General features: G+C 33.8%; 3 protein-coding genes across 3 annotated transcripts in view; 2 read left to right on the top strand and 1 right to left on the bottom strand.

The window, feature by feature from the left end:
* Nucleotides 1–4,995: 4,995 nt before the first annotated feature.
* Nucleotides 4,996–6,118, top strand: LOC123703788 (cysteine-rich PDZ-binding protein). The gene is made up of 2 exons (XM_045651939.1): nucleotides 4,996–5,265; nucleotides 5,558–6,118. The coding sequence occupies exons 1-2, from the start codon at nucleotides 5,093–5,095 to the stop codon at nucleotides 5,685–5,687; spliced, it is 303 nt and encodes a 100-aa protein (XP_045507895.1). The 5' UTR covers nucleotides 4,996–5,092; the 3' UTR covers nucleotides 5,688–6,118.
* A 102-nt stretch (nucleotides 6,119–6,220) lies between these two features.
* Nucleotides 6,221–7,707, top strand: LOC123703675. The gene is made up of 3 exons (XM_045651754.1): nucleotides 6,221–6,689; nucleotides 6,847–7,053; nucleotides 7,387–7,707. Exons 1-3 carry the CDS (start codon nucleotides 6,642–6,644, stop codon nucleotides 7,705–7,707), a joined length of 576 nt encoding a protein of 191 aa, XP_045507710.1. The 5' UTR covers nucleotides 6,221–6,641.
* Nucleotides 7,708–9,808: 2,101 nt separating this feature from the next.
* LOC123703711 (nucleolar protein dao-5-like) overlaps nucleotides 9,809–16,029 on the bottom strand; it is a 51,697-nt gene continuing 45,476 nt past the window's right edge. The window contains exon 5 of the mRNA XM_045651803.1: nucleotides 9,809–14,305. Coding sequence (XP_045507759.1) covers nucleotides 10,442–14,305 — 3,864 coding nt within the window. The 3' untranslated portion in view covers nucleotides 9,809–10,441. The remainder of the gene's footprint in view (nucleotides 14,306–16,029) is intronic.

Genomic DNA, 16,029 nt, shown 5'->3' with positions numbered 1-16,029 from the left:
CTGCATTAGGTTTAAGCATATAAAAATAAAACACGATTTACTTCAATCTGAGACGTGGGAAAGTATAGATCCCAGCGTTTTAATAAGGGTTAAAAACTGTAAAAAAAAAACGATACATAGAATATTATAATCTCAATAAATGATAAACAATGCTTATATTAACTTTTATCTACTTATACATACCGTAAAATGGGGTGAATAGAAACGATTTCAACTTTTGAATCGATATTTCAGTATGTTTTTAGCAAATTCCGAAGGTAGCAGTAATTGAGTCTTGTGAGTTAAAGTGTATTAAACTGTTTTCAATGAAAAACTAACTTAATTTCCTCGTCATTTATTTAATAAATCACATTAAGTGCACGTTTTCTATTTACCCGCGATATGGGTGAATGGAGACGAAAAGGGTGTCAATAGAAAAAAATGCCAGGGTTGTCAAAATTTATTTATGTAGGTACTTAGTACATATACCTACAAATTATTTAATAAAGTAAGTACCATCAACTTTAAAAAAATAGAACAGGGGTAGTTAATTATATTATGAACAATGCAAAAACAATTAGGGCAAATCACCCATACAAAAAAAAAAAAAACTTTTAAGTAATAAACATAAGTGGATTTTACTGAAAAATTATGTTTAGTTTGTCAGTTAGATTATTAAACCATAGTGTAACAACGTATTTTTATTTTGTCACAAATAAAAATGAGGATGATACAACAACAAGACTTCGATTGATGTCACAATATTATGATAGTACACTTTTAGTATAAAGAGATTTCACAATCCCATAAAACTTGACGCTGGTTAAAGCGCATTAAAATCCAGGGCCTCAACCATGTCATTACGATAGACTTCATTATACACATCGATCACGTTTGGCGCTCTCATTGGTTGAGAGTTCAAACTTGGAGCGGGCCATAAGCCTCCAGGTTCAGGTTTATAAATGCGCGGCATTGTCCAAAGTAATCTAAACAAAAAATAAACATTTATTTTCAATACGAATGAAAATATAAAGATAAACTAACTATTACAAAAAAGTATCAGGTATAATTTTGCGTAACAGCCCTAGCGATGTCATTTTCAATCACCCCATTTGCATTACTTTTCACACCTCAAGCGTTTCTATTTAGCCTTTACTCGTTTCTATTAGCCCCATACTTAGATTCTATTGACCCCACAGACGACTTCTTTTCACCCCAAAATATTTCTTAATTCGAATGAATTCAGTTTTAGACACTTTTTTCAAAAACTATAAAACTCTGACTTACCCTCTTATGTTTCAACAACAGAAAAATAATAACACTGCACGGAGATACCGTATTGATCACTAATTGTAATGACAACAATAAAAAAATAGAAATATTCTTTCGTCACAAAATCAGAGCCGTTGTGTTGATCACTTTGACACATAATTTTTCGCATTTATGAGGAACTTCACTCATATTTTGTCTATTGCCATCATACAGCCAGTGTTGAACTATCGAAAAAATACAAAAGTTCCTGTTTTAACTAATCAGTGTTGGCACACTAACGCACGGAAATAAATGTCGTTTTTTTTTCTATTCCCCCATTGAATTCTATTCACCCCATTTTACGGTATTAGTTTTATTTTAATCACTACATAGTTTAAACACGTTTATAACAAATAAGCTTCCCCTCATCTTCCCGTAGTCTGTTGCTCTATGTATGCTTAGACCAATGCTAATTTAGCACCTCATCAATGGAATTTTGGGTCGAAAATGACTTTAATCGATAGGTCTCCGTTAGGTCTTTAAGGTCCTACATTTTTTTTGTTAGGTCCCTTTTAGATTTTTTATAAATAATTTTTTAAATTTTAGGTATAAAAAAAGTACACTTTAGCACCCCATCCACAGAATTTTGGGTCGTAAATGACCTTAATCGATAGGTCTCCGTTAGGTCCTTTAAGGTCCCACAATTTCTTTGTTAGGTCCCCTTTAGTTTTTTTATAATATTTTTTTTTTTAATTTTGGGTATAAAAAAGTACACTTTATCACCTCATCCATAGCAAAATTGGCGAATTTTATCAAAATCGTATTCTTTATCATTAGGTCCGTAATAAGTACTAAGTGTACTTGGTACTTGACACTTGGTACTTAGTACACGCCAAACCACACGTGACATTCGACACACGCGACGTTCATGTCTAAGTCCATGGACTTGGTATTTGGTACTAAGTACTTGGTACATTAAGTGGTAAGTACTTGGTACATAGTGGTAAGTACTTGGTACGTAATGGTAAGTACTTGGTACGTAGTGGTAAGTACTTGGTACGTAATGGTAAGTACTTGGTACGTAATGGTAAGTACTTGGTACATAGTGGTAAGTACTTGGTACGTAATGGTAAGTACTTGGTACGTAATGGTAAGTACTTGGTACATAGTGGTAAGTACTTAGTACGTAATGGTAAGTACTTGGTACATAGTGGTAAGTACTTGGTACGTAATGGTAAGTACTTGGTACGTAATGGTAAGTACTTGGTACATAGTGGTAAGTACTTAGTACGTAATGGTAAGTACTTGGTACGTAATGGTAAGTACTTGGTACGTAGTGGTAAGTACTTGGTACGTAATGGTAAGGACTTGGTACGTAATGTTAAGTACCTACTTGGTACGTAGTGGTAAGTACTTGGTACGTAATGGTAAGTACTTGGTATGTAATGGTAAGTACTTGGTACGTAATGGTAAGTACTTGGTACGTAGTTGTAAGTACTTGGTACGTAATGGTAAGTACTTGGTACGTAATGGTAAGTACTTGGTACGTAGTGGTAAGTACTTGGTACGTAATGGTACGTAATGGTAAGTACTTGGTACGTAATGGTAAGTACTTGGTACGAAATGGTAAGTACTTGGTACATAGTGGTAAGTACTTAGTACGTAATGGTAAGTACTTGGTACGTAATGGTAAGTACTTGGTACGTAATGGTAAGTACTTGGTACGTAATGGTAAGTACTTGGTACGTAGTTGTAAGTACTTGGTACGTAATGGTAAGTACTTGGTACGTAATGGTAAGTACTTGGTACATAGTGGTAAGTACTTGGTACGTAATGGTAAGTACTTGGTACATAGTGGTAAGTACTTAGGTCGTAGTTGTAAGTACTTGGTACGTAATGGTAAGTACTTGGTACGTAGTAGTAAGTACTTGGTACGTAATGGTAAGTACTTGGTACGTAGTGGTAAGTACTTAGTACGTAATGGTAAGTACTTGGTACGTAATGGTAAGTACTTGGTACATTAAGTGGTAAGTACTTGGTACATAGTGGTAAGTACTTGGTACGTAATGGTAAGTACTTGGTACGTAGTGGTAAGTACTTGGTACGTAATGGTAAGTACTTGGTACGTAATGGTAAGTACTTGGTACGTAATGGTAAGTACTTGGTACGTAGTGGTAAGTACTTGGTACGTAATGGTACGTAATGGTAAGTACTTGGTACGTAATGGTAAGTACTTGGTACATAGTGGTAAGTACTTGGTACATAGTGGTAAGTACTTGGTACGTAATGGTAAGTACTTAGTACGTAATGGTAAGTACTTGGTACGCAATGGTAAGTACTTGGTACGTAATGGTAAGTACTTGGTACGTAGTGGTAAGTACTTGGTACGTAATGGTACGTAATGGTAAGTACTTGGTACGTAATGGTAAGTACTTGGTACGTAGTTGTAAGTACTTGGTACGTAATGGTAAGTACTTGGTACGTAATGGTAAGTACTTGGTACGTAGTGGTAAGTACTTGGTATGAATGGTACGTAATGGTAAGTACTTGGTACGTAATGGTAAGTACTTGGTACATAGTGGTAAGTACTTGGTACATAGTGGTAAGTACTTGGTACGTAATGGTAAGTACTTGGTACGTAATGGTAAGTACTTAGTACGTAGTGGTAAGTACTTGGTACGTAATGGTAAGTACTTGGTACGTAGTTGTAAGTACTTGGTACGTAATGGTAAGTACTTGGTACGTAATGGTAAGTACTTGGTACGTAGTGGTAAGTACTTGGTACGTAGTGGTAAGTACTTGGTACGTAATGGTACGTAATGGTAAGTACTTGGTACGTAATGGTAAGTACTTGGTACGTAATGGTAAGTACTTGGTACGTAGTGGTAAGTACTTGGTACGTAATGGTACGTAATGGTAAGTATTTGGTACGTAATGGTAAGTACTTGGTACGTAATGGTAAGTACTTGGTACATAGTGGTAAGTACTTGGTACGTAATGGTAAGTACTTGGTACGTAATGGTAAGTACTTGGTACGTAATGGTAAGTACTTGCTACGTAATGGTAAGTACTGGGTACTTGGTACATGGTACCATGTGCCAAGGGTCCATCCGGGTCCATCATTGAAATTGTAAAATTTATATTTTATTATTAATTATAAAATAATTAAAACCATGCGCACATCTATACTAATATTATAAAGTCGAAGAGTTTGTTTGTTTGTTTGAACGCGCTAATCTCGGGAACTACTAGCTCATTTATCGAAGAATGCTATAAGGCTATATATCATCACGCTAAGACTGACAGGAGCGGAACAATATGGGTGAAACCGCGGAGCACAGCTAGTTTAAAATAAATTTGTGTTTCAGTCGCTTGTTTCTTCTTTCGGTGTCAAGTTGCTATCGTTTGCATTTTCTATGTTTCAACTGTGAGTTTCTGAGTCGGTAATGTCGTATTATACGAACGCGGAGTATTACAATTTACAATATGACAATGAGTGTGGGTGCAGAGATTTTTTTAACAGATATAGTGTTTCTCAAAGATGGATTTAGTGTGGTTTTAGTACATAATTTGTTCTAAGATTTGTACAATTTAAGACAAAGTTACATGAAACCTACCCTATAATTATTTGTTCCCAAAATATTTAAATTTTATATTTATAATCTGTGATGGAATACGACTTGACTTGGATATTGACATTTGACAATCGATCAAAAATGACATCTGACTGTCCATACTTGCTCTGTGTGACTGTCTTGACACTGTTTTGGGAAGAAATGTGTTGATTCTTGTTTATTGTGTTATTGTAAATGGTAAATTTGGATTATATGCTCTTTCTAATTATTAATTATATACATAAACAATGGTGTGCGAGAAATGTGAGAAGAAACTAGGAAGAGTAATCACACCAGATCCATGGAAAACCGGCGCAAGGAATACAGTTGAGTCTGGAGGACGAAAAGTTGGTGAAAATAAGGCGCTAACAGCAAAGAAGGGCCGGTATAATCCTTACACATCGAAATTTTATGAGTGCAAGTAAGTAAACTATAAATTTGAAAGCATTTATCATTCTGTTGTGTCAAATTCTCGTATTTTCATACATAATCTATATATTGAATCAAGGCTCGAAAATTTCTACGATGACTTGTTTAGATAACCAGCAATGAAGAAATCTTTGAAGAAACTCAGAAACACCTCACTTTAACACACTTGAAATGCTACTATAGAAGTTTATTTCTACAATAAATACTTAACAAAATCCTTTATGAATAAAAAAAACGAATTATATGATTCTAATTGATTGAATAATGATAATATTTTTTTCCAGGATATGCAGAACAAAAGTGCATCAAGTAGGATCTCACTACTGTCAAGCATGTGCATACAAGAAAGGGATCTGCGCTATGTGCGGAAAGAAGATTTTAGACACGGCAAATTATAGGCAAAGTTCAACATAGCATTTGGACAATTGTTTTAAGTTTATGTGGAAAATATTATAGATATAAGTTTATTTAATATTCTCTTTGGACTAAAGGTTAATGCAATTTTCATATATATTTAAAGTACAGATGCATTTCTTATGTTTTATTGGTATTTTATACTAGTAATTTATTGATATGTCCTACTATATTAAAAAAAATGTAAAAAAAAATCACAACAATAATCAGAATACCTTTTTAAAATATATTAAAATTGTAAAATATTTTGAGATTGTTCGTAAAATAGTTTTAAGATTACCCATTGAAATGTTCACATAGCACAATTGATAAAAATCTTTAATCTTTAGATATAGATGATACAAATGTTACTTGAAATCCTGAATATTGTAAAATATTAAATAATTATACTTACTTGTACATACCTAGTTACTTAAATATAAATTAGGAATCATGCATTTTATTTAGAAAAAAAATCCTACTCCTAATTTTATTACTCTAAATTTTTATCTTAAACTTAAACCTATTTTTTTTGTTTATCTTTAATGGTATAAGTCGCGTCAAGTAAAAAGAACGCTGACGGTTAAGCTGCGCATTGGCGATTTATCGGTCTATTTGGTGTTATGAGGTGGTATAAGAATAACAAATAGGTAGTTGAGAAGCCACGATTCGCGAGCCTAGTTCAAAAATAAAATAATCGGCACATAGCTTACGTGCAAAACTCGATCCATGCGCAAACACACCCCATCACTTTCATCCAGCGTTCTTTTTACGTGACGCGTACTCTACCGGGTACGTCAGACGCGTGGCAAGCAGCCTATGCGCTTACGTGGGCCAAGCACATGCTTGCAAGCATGCCAATCAGTACAAACATGGGTGACGATAAAATTAAAAACCAAAACTCAATCTACAAAATCAATAAAAAGAAAATTAAATATGATAAGGAATTATAGTTCTATTTTTTAACATACACAAATGTTTGTAAGCAAGTTAAGAATTGATTTTATATATTTTTTAATTTTGGTAAGTAAGACTTAATTAAAACAACAACAATTTAAATTTGTTTTTCAATGTGTATTTTATTTAATAAAATAAAATAATAATTAAACATTTTTGTCCGGATATTAAAATTATATACCTAAGACAAGGTGTTAATAATAATTTATTTTATTTTAATAAGGTTTTCAACAGTTATGACATTCAATGTTTACAAAATGACCACTCCCATGAAAATTACGAATCTCTTCTCAATTCACTAATAAATCTGAACGAAGAACGAATGAAAAATATAAACAGAATGATTCGATTGAATGATAATAATTTTAACGGATTTTTGAGGACCCTGTTGCAAGATCAACCGCAAGATTATACAATTGTTGTTGTTAAAGTATGTAACTCTTTACTAGTAAATTAAAGCATTTTTTAGTCTGTACTCTAAGCTCTACTACAATAAGCTCTACTACTCTAAGCTCTACACACCTACTCTACTCTACTCAATCTAAACACAAGTGTTTGCACGCATACTTGTGCATACGTATCAAAAACTAACTACAGGATTAAGCATATTAGTTTTGGTTGAAAAAAATAACTATTTTATTAGGTAAAACAGGAAAATTTTCTGTAGTGGGTCTAGCTTGTAAACAGTTTCAACTCTAGTCACTATATTACAAAAATTTTGCTATAACTTTCACTATTTTGCTTCAAAAACATTTTTCCACAGGACATAGACAAACACAATTCCAAGGAAGATAAAAAGCAAGCAGATGAACTCCAACAAAATCTGGTGATACCAGACAGAGCATTAAGATTTGGTGACAGTTCGGATTCCGATTCCGATTTCTCTATTTTCCCCAAGGACAAGGAGCCTAAAGTATACAGTGATAACGATACTATACCGATTCCTAGAGCTCGAAGGAGATGTATATTTGCGTGTAAAAACGCGTATAGGCGTGTATGTCGAAAATTTAAATACGAATGTTCATCGAGAATGCGGCGGTACTTCAAGGCGGAATGTGACGATGCGTGCGAAAAAAGGTTCTAGAAAAATAAATAAATACCGAGTAAAATGTGTTTTAATATCGTCTCCCACTTAACCATATTGTAATTTTAAATTCTACTCAGCAATGTTTATTGTAAGGTTATATATTCCTGTTTTACCCGACACGCACTTGCCACTATTATTATGGTCTATCGAAACACGGGAAATCACCGAATCTGTAGGTCCTATCAAGTTTAAATATGTATACAGCAATCTATATCTTATATTATGTATATAAAAATGAATCGCAAAATGTGTTGGTAAGCGCATAACTCGAGAACGGCTAAACCGATTTCGATAATTCTTTTTTTAAGTATTATATTTCTTGAAGTACGAGGATGGATCTTATGTAGAGAAAACGTAAACATGTACCACGGGCGAAGCCGGGGCGGACCGCTAGTAATATATAAAACTCAAAGGTGACTGATATAGTGATCTATCAACGCACAGCCCAAACCACTGGACGTATCGGGCTGAAATTTGGCATGCAGGTAGATGTCATAACGTAGGCGTCCCCTAAGAAAGGATTTCCCGAAATTCTTGCGGGAACGGGGAAAAACGGGGATGCACGTACAAAGTCGTGGACGAAAGCTAGTCAAATATAAATTTATACATGGTAAATTTAACAACTAGACTTCTAAGCCTTATAGAAAAAAAGCTTTCAATATCATTTTACCGGTACCTTTAACATGACTTATGTATCTGGGAATCGAACCCAAACAATACACTGACTACAGAGCAAGTAATATAGTAACCCTGACTGTACGGTGAATATAATACGTTAAATGTTACCATACTCAATGTTTTACAAAACTTAAATCATATAAAAAATTCTAATCTAAATCTAAAATTGGTAGGTCTAGATTTTTTGTATAAGAATTAAGATGCCTTCAAAGCTGTCATAAAAGAGAACGAACCAAAAAATGTTTTATCATCGTAAAGTACATCGTACAGTTACCTAGATGATTTTCAAACTCGAAATCAATTAATATTTTTTCATTAAGAAAACGCATGTATACGTTCAATTTGATTTATTATAATTGGCTAGAGGTAGGTTATATTTCGTCAATAGAAATATTATTTTTACTTCTATCAAGATGTTTGTGTGCATACAAGATATTCAGTTTAAATATTTGATTTTATTTTCTATACTTATGGTATGTATGGTACATATTGTAATACATAATATTATGAAATGAAAGTAGTAGTGTGGTAGTAGTGCAAGGCTTAAAGAAGCTATTTTGTTTCAGAAAATAGATGCAAGAATTTATATTAAACCTATAGAAATAAGTTCTGAAGATACAAATGGAGTGAGTGAAAATATAAATTACATGTTTGTTACTTTACCAGTAAGTCACCACCATTCTATACAATTTCTTAAAATATTATTTGTATAGCTATCTATGATTAAATTATTTATCTATTCTTTCAGCATGATTTATTAAGATCAGAGTTACCACAATCTCTTGAATCGGAACCTTATAGTGCTTTAAATAAGGACCATTATACTAATAGCAGTTTAGAACTTAATAAAACACAAATGGAAATGCTAAGAAAATCGTGGCACGCGACATGTGACAAAAAAGCTGCTAAAACATGTCGAAAGGCCTGCATAAATACGTATAAAATTGTTTGTAGCGCGTATTTATGTAAGAAAAGTATGAAAAGAAGTTTTAAGAGGGAATGTAAAAGGAACTGTAGAGGGCGCTTTGTTATGTCGAAAGGAGATAGTGAATAAATGTATTCAATTGTTTTATTTCATCTTATATTTTGGTACAGATAAATAAGAGATAATGTTGAATTTTATACTACTGGATTATAAATTTAATATATTACTAGTGATTTAATTAATAATTGACTTGTATAATCATCAGATAACTATGCGGTTCTTCTCGGCTCTTATAATTTATAGATTCATATTTTATCAGGGGAAACGTATCCAACGAATCAAAATTACTTAAAATCGGTTCGGCCATTCTTGAGTTACAATTTATAAGCAACAAACACAACTTTTTTAAATAAAATATTTTATAGATACCTACCTATATGAACACTGTACAGCCTACAGCGTGTCTTTAAAAGGGTGGTTAAAATAAATAAACCATTAACATTATAATTTGTATTTATTTCATCATAATAATATAATACATCAATAAAATACGATTTGTATAATTGTGATTAATTATTAACTGCGCGATATTACATTGAACATAATAACTTTATATAAAAACTTTAATTTAACAAACGTGATCACATAATAACTATAAAATAATGAAAATAAAAGTTCAAGATACGCCTTAAACATAAAATTAAGTACATTTAAAAATTCGCAAAATGCAATATAACAATATGTAGATATTTATCATTTGTAAGGCAATGTTGCCATTGCCATTTGGAAGACAAAGTTCATTAAAACTTTTAAATTAAAATTAAGGTTAATATAGTCTACATCTTACATTATTGTTATGTTTATGGTAATACTCTTCGGACGGAATGTTTGTGATTTTTTTTTTTTGTTAATCTTGTGACAAATTGTACAAACTACTAAAATTATTTCTCACAACCGAACTATATGTTCATTCAATAGAAATGACGTCGAATCATTAAGATAATAAGGCACATTTTCGCAAAGACATAGATTACCGTTGGTAATAAATTCTGGCACTAATTGAATATACTAAAGGTACTTACATATACCTTAATAATGCCAATATTGTACAAGATCTAAATTTATAAATTACAATCGACCACCGCTTGGACTTCTAGAACTGCTTTTGATCGAAGTTACTGAAATATTTCCTGAACTACTGCTCAAAGTTAATGGCGTAGATCCAGGAATGGAAAAATGTTTATCAGTCAGATTTTCTTGACTCAACGATTTCTGTGTCGAAAACACAGGTATTTTCGAAGAAACTAAACCAGCTAGAGGCTTTTTATCAGACGCTTTGATAGGTATGTTACTCGGTTTAGCCGAAATGGCTGGCTTTTGGGCTATAGGCTCGCTTGGAGCTCGGAGTTGCATTTGGTCTAATTGCGAAAGACGTCTGTTTTCCAAATCTGTGCTTGTAACTATTGTGCCTTTCGGAGATTCGTAAGTGGCTGTACGGAATTTGATGTGACTGTTCCTGGGTAGATCGAAGTCTGAATGGCGTTTCTTTGGTTCCGTCCCGCTTTGACTCGTTTTCGTTCGTTTTATTATTTCGGTCTGTTGCTTCGCTGAGTGATGGCGTTCGTTTGAAATGAAGTCGTTTATTAATTCTACGTCCAATTCGTAGGAAAGCAGAGGTTCTTGGTAGCTAGTTATAGTAGGTGGTGCTCTTTGCCTACTCGATACTTTTTCTGTATTTATTTCTGTTTTTTGGCTCATTTTCTCAGTACGAGGTGTCACCACTTGTATTTCTGTTACATTATCTTGGTCCTTTGACTCTAATTTGCATTGCTTCTCCGATTCTAACGCTGAAGTGTTGATAGCGTACCGTGTTTTTGTAACTTCAACTAAATCGTCTTTAGCCGTTTTTGTATCTTCCATATCATGTATTATTTTGATTCCTAGACGCGATAGTTCTTCAGGTGTTTTTTGTGCCATAAAACTTGGATCGTTTTGTAATCTTTCCATTAGTTTTTTCGCTTCATATTCATCCATGTCAGTTGTGTTAAGTATAATAGTTTCTGTTCTTGTATATGAGGGTTCTTCAGTAGTGAAATGCATGTTCGGGTTCTGTCTCTTTATTTCTTCTAAAACTTTTTTATCAATATCTTTAACGTTGCCTTCTTCTAATTCTATTTCGTCGATATTTGCACCGCCTTTCATAATACCGAATGTTATTTGTTCAACTTGTAAAGGTGCTTCAGTTTTAGTGGTAATGTATTTTGTGGATATTTTTTCAACGTTTTGTGTGATCACTTTGTTTCCATATTCGTCTTCTGTTACGTTTACTGTGACCGTTTTTTGAACGGGTTCCTGTTGCATAGTTAAAGAAACACTGGCTGGTTCCATGTATACAGTCCTACTTTCTTTCTCTTCTGTTCTCTTTATACCTTCTACCAAATCTGGAATAAGTCTTATATTCGGTTCGCCAATTTCAATAGATTTTGTATAAGATGTTCTCCTTTCAGTAGGTGCTGATTTTTCATTTGTTGTTATGGTTACAATGTTACTCGTTTGAATATCTTGGTTATCTTTGTTGGTATTTTCAGTCCATTCTGAGGTAATATTTTCTTGAGATTTCCGCTTGAAATTAAGTGTGTTGTTATTGGAACCGACTCTAATATTGCTTACAAATTCATCATACTCTTTTGTATTAGCTTCGGAGCTTTTTAAATCAAAGTTAACGATATCTGGTTGGTGCATTGCAGATTTTAATGAATCTGTCATTGGTGTAGGCGTTTCTTTACTTGTAGTAGCTTCATGCTTTTGATCGAGGTGAACATTAAAAATAGGGTTCTTGGCGAGTAGTTTTTTCATCATATCTGATTTTGGTCGTTCCAAACTATTTACATATGAATTGCGAGATACTTTCAAGTCATCAGGAATGTTTGTGTCGTAGCTCATGGTTATTTTTTCTTCGTATTTGATAGGTGCAAGTTTTGTCTCTGTTGTTGTTGTGGTTGTTGTTGATGTTATTGTTGGTTCTTGTGTTGTTTCCAAAGAGCTCGCGTTACTTCCATCTGAAGTAGATTTAGCAAATTCAGACACTAATTTTAAGTGTACCCGCATATTTTCATCCATAATTCTTCTGGCTAAATGATCAGATGTCTCATGTTCGCTTTCTTGAGTTGTATCTAAGCTGCTTTGCGATTTCCTCACATGTATTTCTTGGGAACCATGTTTTTCTGAATCTATAGAACTTGAAGAACCTTTTACTATAGCATCTTCTAAGTTACCGAACTCCGAACCTTTTTTAAGCCGATTTCGTTGGAAAGTGTTAAGGCCTTCTATAGCTGAAGTCTTTGCGATGTTAAGGCTTAAACGTGGTTCCTTCTGTTTCATTATTATGCCTTTCTCTGCATCAATCATTTCTGGTAACATATCTTCGTTTCCTGAATCGAAGAAGGTCGTTTCTACTACGGACATGGCTTTACGTTTTTTAGGTGACAACGTAGTTTCTTGGATTTCGACGTCATCAGCAGATATGTCTAAACTTTGTGCTCTTTCTAGAGTGCCTGTGCTAGTTTTAGTAGTTTTAACTCGTAAATCGAATCTAGATAAATCGCCTAAAGACGCTGCTTTTCTTTCATTGTCATCTAACATGGAGGTATCGTCAGAACCAGATCGAACAGTGTCGTTCATGGGAGAACTGTGAATTGTTATATCACTGTTATTTAGTTCAATAGTAGTTGATCCCTTTTCACTTTTATCACTATTGTTTAAAGAAATAACTGAATGCACATCTTGATTCGACGAAAGATTAGATTTTGAATCTGCAAAGAAGTTGTTCAATGAATCGCTTTCTCTTTTAAACGGCTTAGAGACAATATCATCTATGTCATCTTGACTGAAATTAATAGATTCTTCTAGACGCTTTGTCTTGTTAACTTTGGGAGTAGAAGTATTGTAAGAATTCGTAGATTTGCTTGAAGTTACTGAGTTATCAAATAGAAGGCTAGAATGGTGTTTCTCATTCTTTAAGAAATCTTTAACATTCGCCAATTGCTCTAACATATTATCATCTCTCTTGAGTTTATCTACCGCTGGTGGAGAAGGTGCTTTGCCTTTAGATTTTTTGGCTGGTTTTGGCGGTTCTTCCTTCTTCGGTTCTTTCTCTTGAATTAGTTCTGTGGAACTTTTTCTATTACTTCTAGCAGCTTTCGCCGCGTCGAACATGTGTTGAGGTAACTCTTGAGGTATGCCGTTCTCGTCTCGTTTGATACCACTAGAATTTAAATCAGTTCTAGTGAAAGACGACGACTGTGAAAGATCTGTTAATCTAGTCGTATCTTGACTGATACTTGTACTGATACTTGTATCACTTTCATTCGCCTTTACTCGCACGTTTGGTACAGGGGGCGCCATTTTCTCCCGTCGCTTAGCAACGACCGGTTTCTTTTGTTCTATCTCATTTTCGTGTTTAATCTGTGTGGTGGGAGCTGGTCTTTGTGGTTCTGGTTTGTCCGGTTCATCGATAGCTTTCTTTTCTAGTACAATGTTGCCGTTTTCAACGCTCTTCTGCTTAAGGACGCCGTCATCAGGTACATTTGGTGGGAGAACACGAATGCCGAATTTCATTGCTCTCTTTGGATCACTCTCTCGCTTCTGGACTTCAGCATGTTCTATATTGTGGCCTATTCCGTTTTCTGGTTGTATGATTTGTATTTCGCCGCTGGTCGAGTGTCCGTTCTTCTGCCTTTCTGGTTTATGTGTGACATCTGAATGTCTCGCTTTGTTCGCAAGTTTTAGATTCTTTTCGTTCTCTCGCTCTAACGTTGTGGGTGGATCTTTCTTCTCTTTCTTGTTTCTTTCAAGTGTTGTTGACGTGATTATCTTCTCTGTGATGATTTTCTTTATGCCGCCCTTGCTGTGTTTGGTTTCGAGCGTTGAATTGTTTGAATGTGATGTGTTTGGTGACACGGGTGGGTGTAGCAGTTTTCCTTCTTTTTCCAGCTGAAATGACAAATTGCAATATTAATATGTGACTTTATAAAGGAAACACTTACATAGAGTGAAGATAAACAAACTACTGCATTATAATATGCATATACAATTACAAAAATCCTGAACACTGCTTCATACTAAAGTAGATTCGAATAAATAAAAAAAAAGAAATCGCAGCAAAATATAATTTTTTATCAAAAATAAGACTCCGTTTAGAAAAATATTAATACATAATTCCTATTACTCGTCATATTATCAATCATGAATCGTTTATCATAAAGATCTCTCCAAACCAAATTTAATGATTATCAAAATCAATTATTTACAATTACAAATACCTACCCTACGTTAAAAAAGGTGTTCATAATATTCCATTATGTTCAAGCAACGTCCGAACATATCAATACATACTTAATAAATTTCAACACAATAGAATTCCATAATATCAGACATGATTGAATTTCAAACATTTGTACGAAGCAAAACATCCTACGAAGATACCTTTGTTATTGTAAACGCATCCTTATTGTGTTTACAATAGAATTCAAAACAGAATATCTATTTTCATATTTACGACATTATCTTGTGTGTTGATCGACCAGATGGTTTTGAGCTTTGGTTCAATTATAGAGGAATGTGGGTAGAGTTCAATTTATTCTGGTTATTTTGTATGTGATTGATATGTCTACGATAAGTTATGCATAGTTTAAAGTTTATATATGGTGTCTATTGTGTTATTCAAACGCACTTTATAGGTAGTGCATGGTTTTGCTGGTTATCTTTTAACAAATTAACTACACAAAGGTAGTTTAAAAAGGAATTTATATTTTACTAGCGGTCCGCCCCGGCTTCGCCCGTGGTACATATTTCGCAATAAAAGGTAGCCTATGTTCTTTCTCAGGGTCTAAAGATTGTTTGTGCTAAATTTCATCAAAATGGGTCCAGTAGTTTATGCGTGAAAACCATACATACATACATACAACACTTTCCTCTTTATTATATTAGTATAGACTAGCTTTACGACTGCGGCTTCGACCGTGTTGTCTAAAACTTAACAATCTATATATTAAAATGTGTATTCCTCAAGAACCATTGGGCCAAATAGGAATGAAAATTGTGCAGTAGTTTAGCGAGTTTATCGGAAAGAGACACATATACGCGACGTATGACTTTGTTTTCAATATATAGATGTCGTGGTCATATCGTAGATTTGATCATTTCATGATATGAGTGGCCATTTCACGAAATGGTCGCATATCGTGAAATGGCCAATTTAGTTTGGCCACATCATGATGTGGTTTGGGCAGATCAATGATAAGAAATCGTTTCACGATATGGCCAATTAACGCACGGTTTTTTCATGAAATGATCAAAATTATTTGATCATATCGTAAAATAGTTACATTAATCGTTGGTAGAGGCGCTGCAAGCTCTGTGTTTATGTGATAAGATGGCGGCCGCTGGCGAAAATTAAATTATTCGCAGTTAAAAACTTCATAATTCGTTTAAGAACAATATTATGAAGAAAGTCATAGCAAAGAATTTACGACGAAGAGGTACGAGTACTATGGAAAATGTGGATATCTTATATGTATTTAAGAAAAAATGCGACTTAAATAAAATAATTTAAGAAACTACTACTATATTATTATAATTGTTTGTTTTTTAAAAAGCGATCCGCTTCTGGCACTCGCCGGCCGCTGCCGCGGCACGCTCGCTTTGCTCGCTCGGCT

The sequence above is a fragment of the Colias croceus genome, chromosome 27, assembly GCF_905220415.1.
Source record: "Colias croceus chromosome 27, ilColCroc2.1".
In the NCBI taxonomy this organism is placed as follows: Eukaryota; Metazoa; Arthropoda; class Insecta; order Lepidoptera; family Pieridae; genus Colias; species Colias croceus.
Note: the sequence above shows the minus strand (reverse complement) of the source record. Positions and strands in the feature narration are given on the sequence as shown.

Bases quoted from the DNA above. Each gene is read 5' to 3' on its own strand.
- LOC123703788 (XM_045651939.1), top strand. From the start codon at position 5,093: ATGGTGTGCGAGAAATGTGAGAAGAAACTAGGAAGAGTAATCACACCA. The intron at 5,266-5,557 runs GTAAGTAAACTA...ATTTTTTTCCAG, and splicing joins TCGAAATTTTATGAGTGCAA to GATATGCAGAACAAAAGTGC.
- LOC123703675 (XM_045651754.1), top strand. From the start codon at position 6,642: ATGTTTGTAAGCAAGTTAAGAATTGATTTTATATATTTTTTAATTTTG. The intron at 6,690-6,846 runs GTAAGTAAGACT...TATTTTAATAAG, and splicing joins TTATATATTTTTTAATTTTG to GTTTTCAACAGTTATGACAT. The intron at 7,054-7,386 runs GTATGTAACTCT...ATTTTTCCACAG, and splicing joins ATACAATTGTTGTTGTTAAA to GACATAGACAAACACAATTC.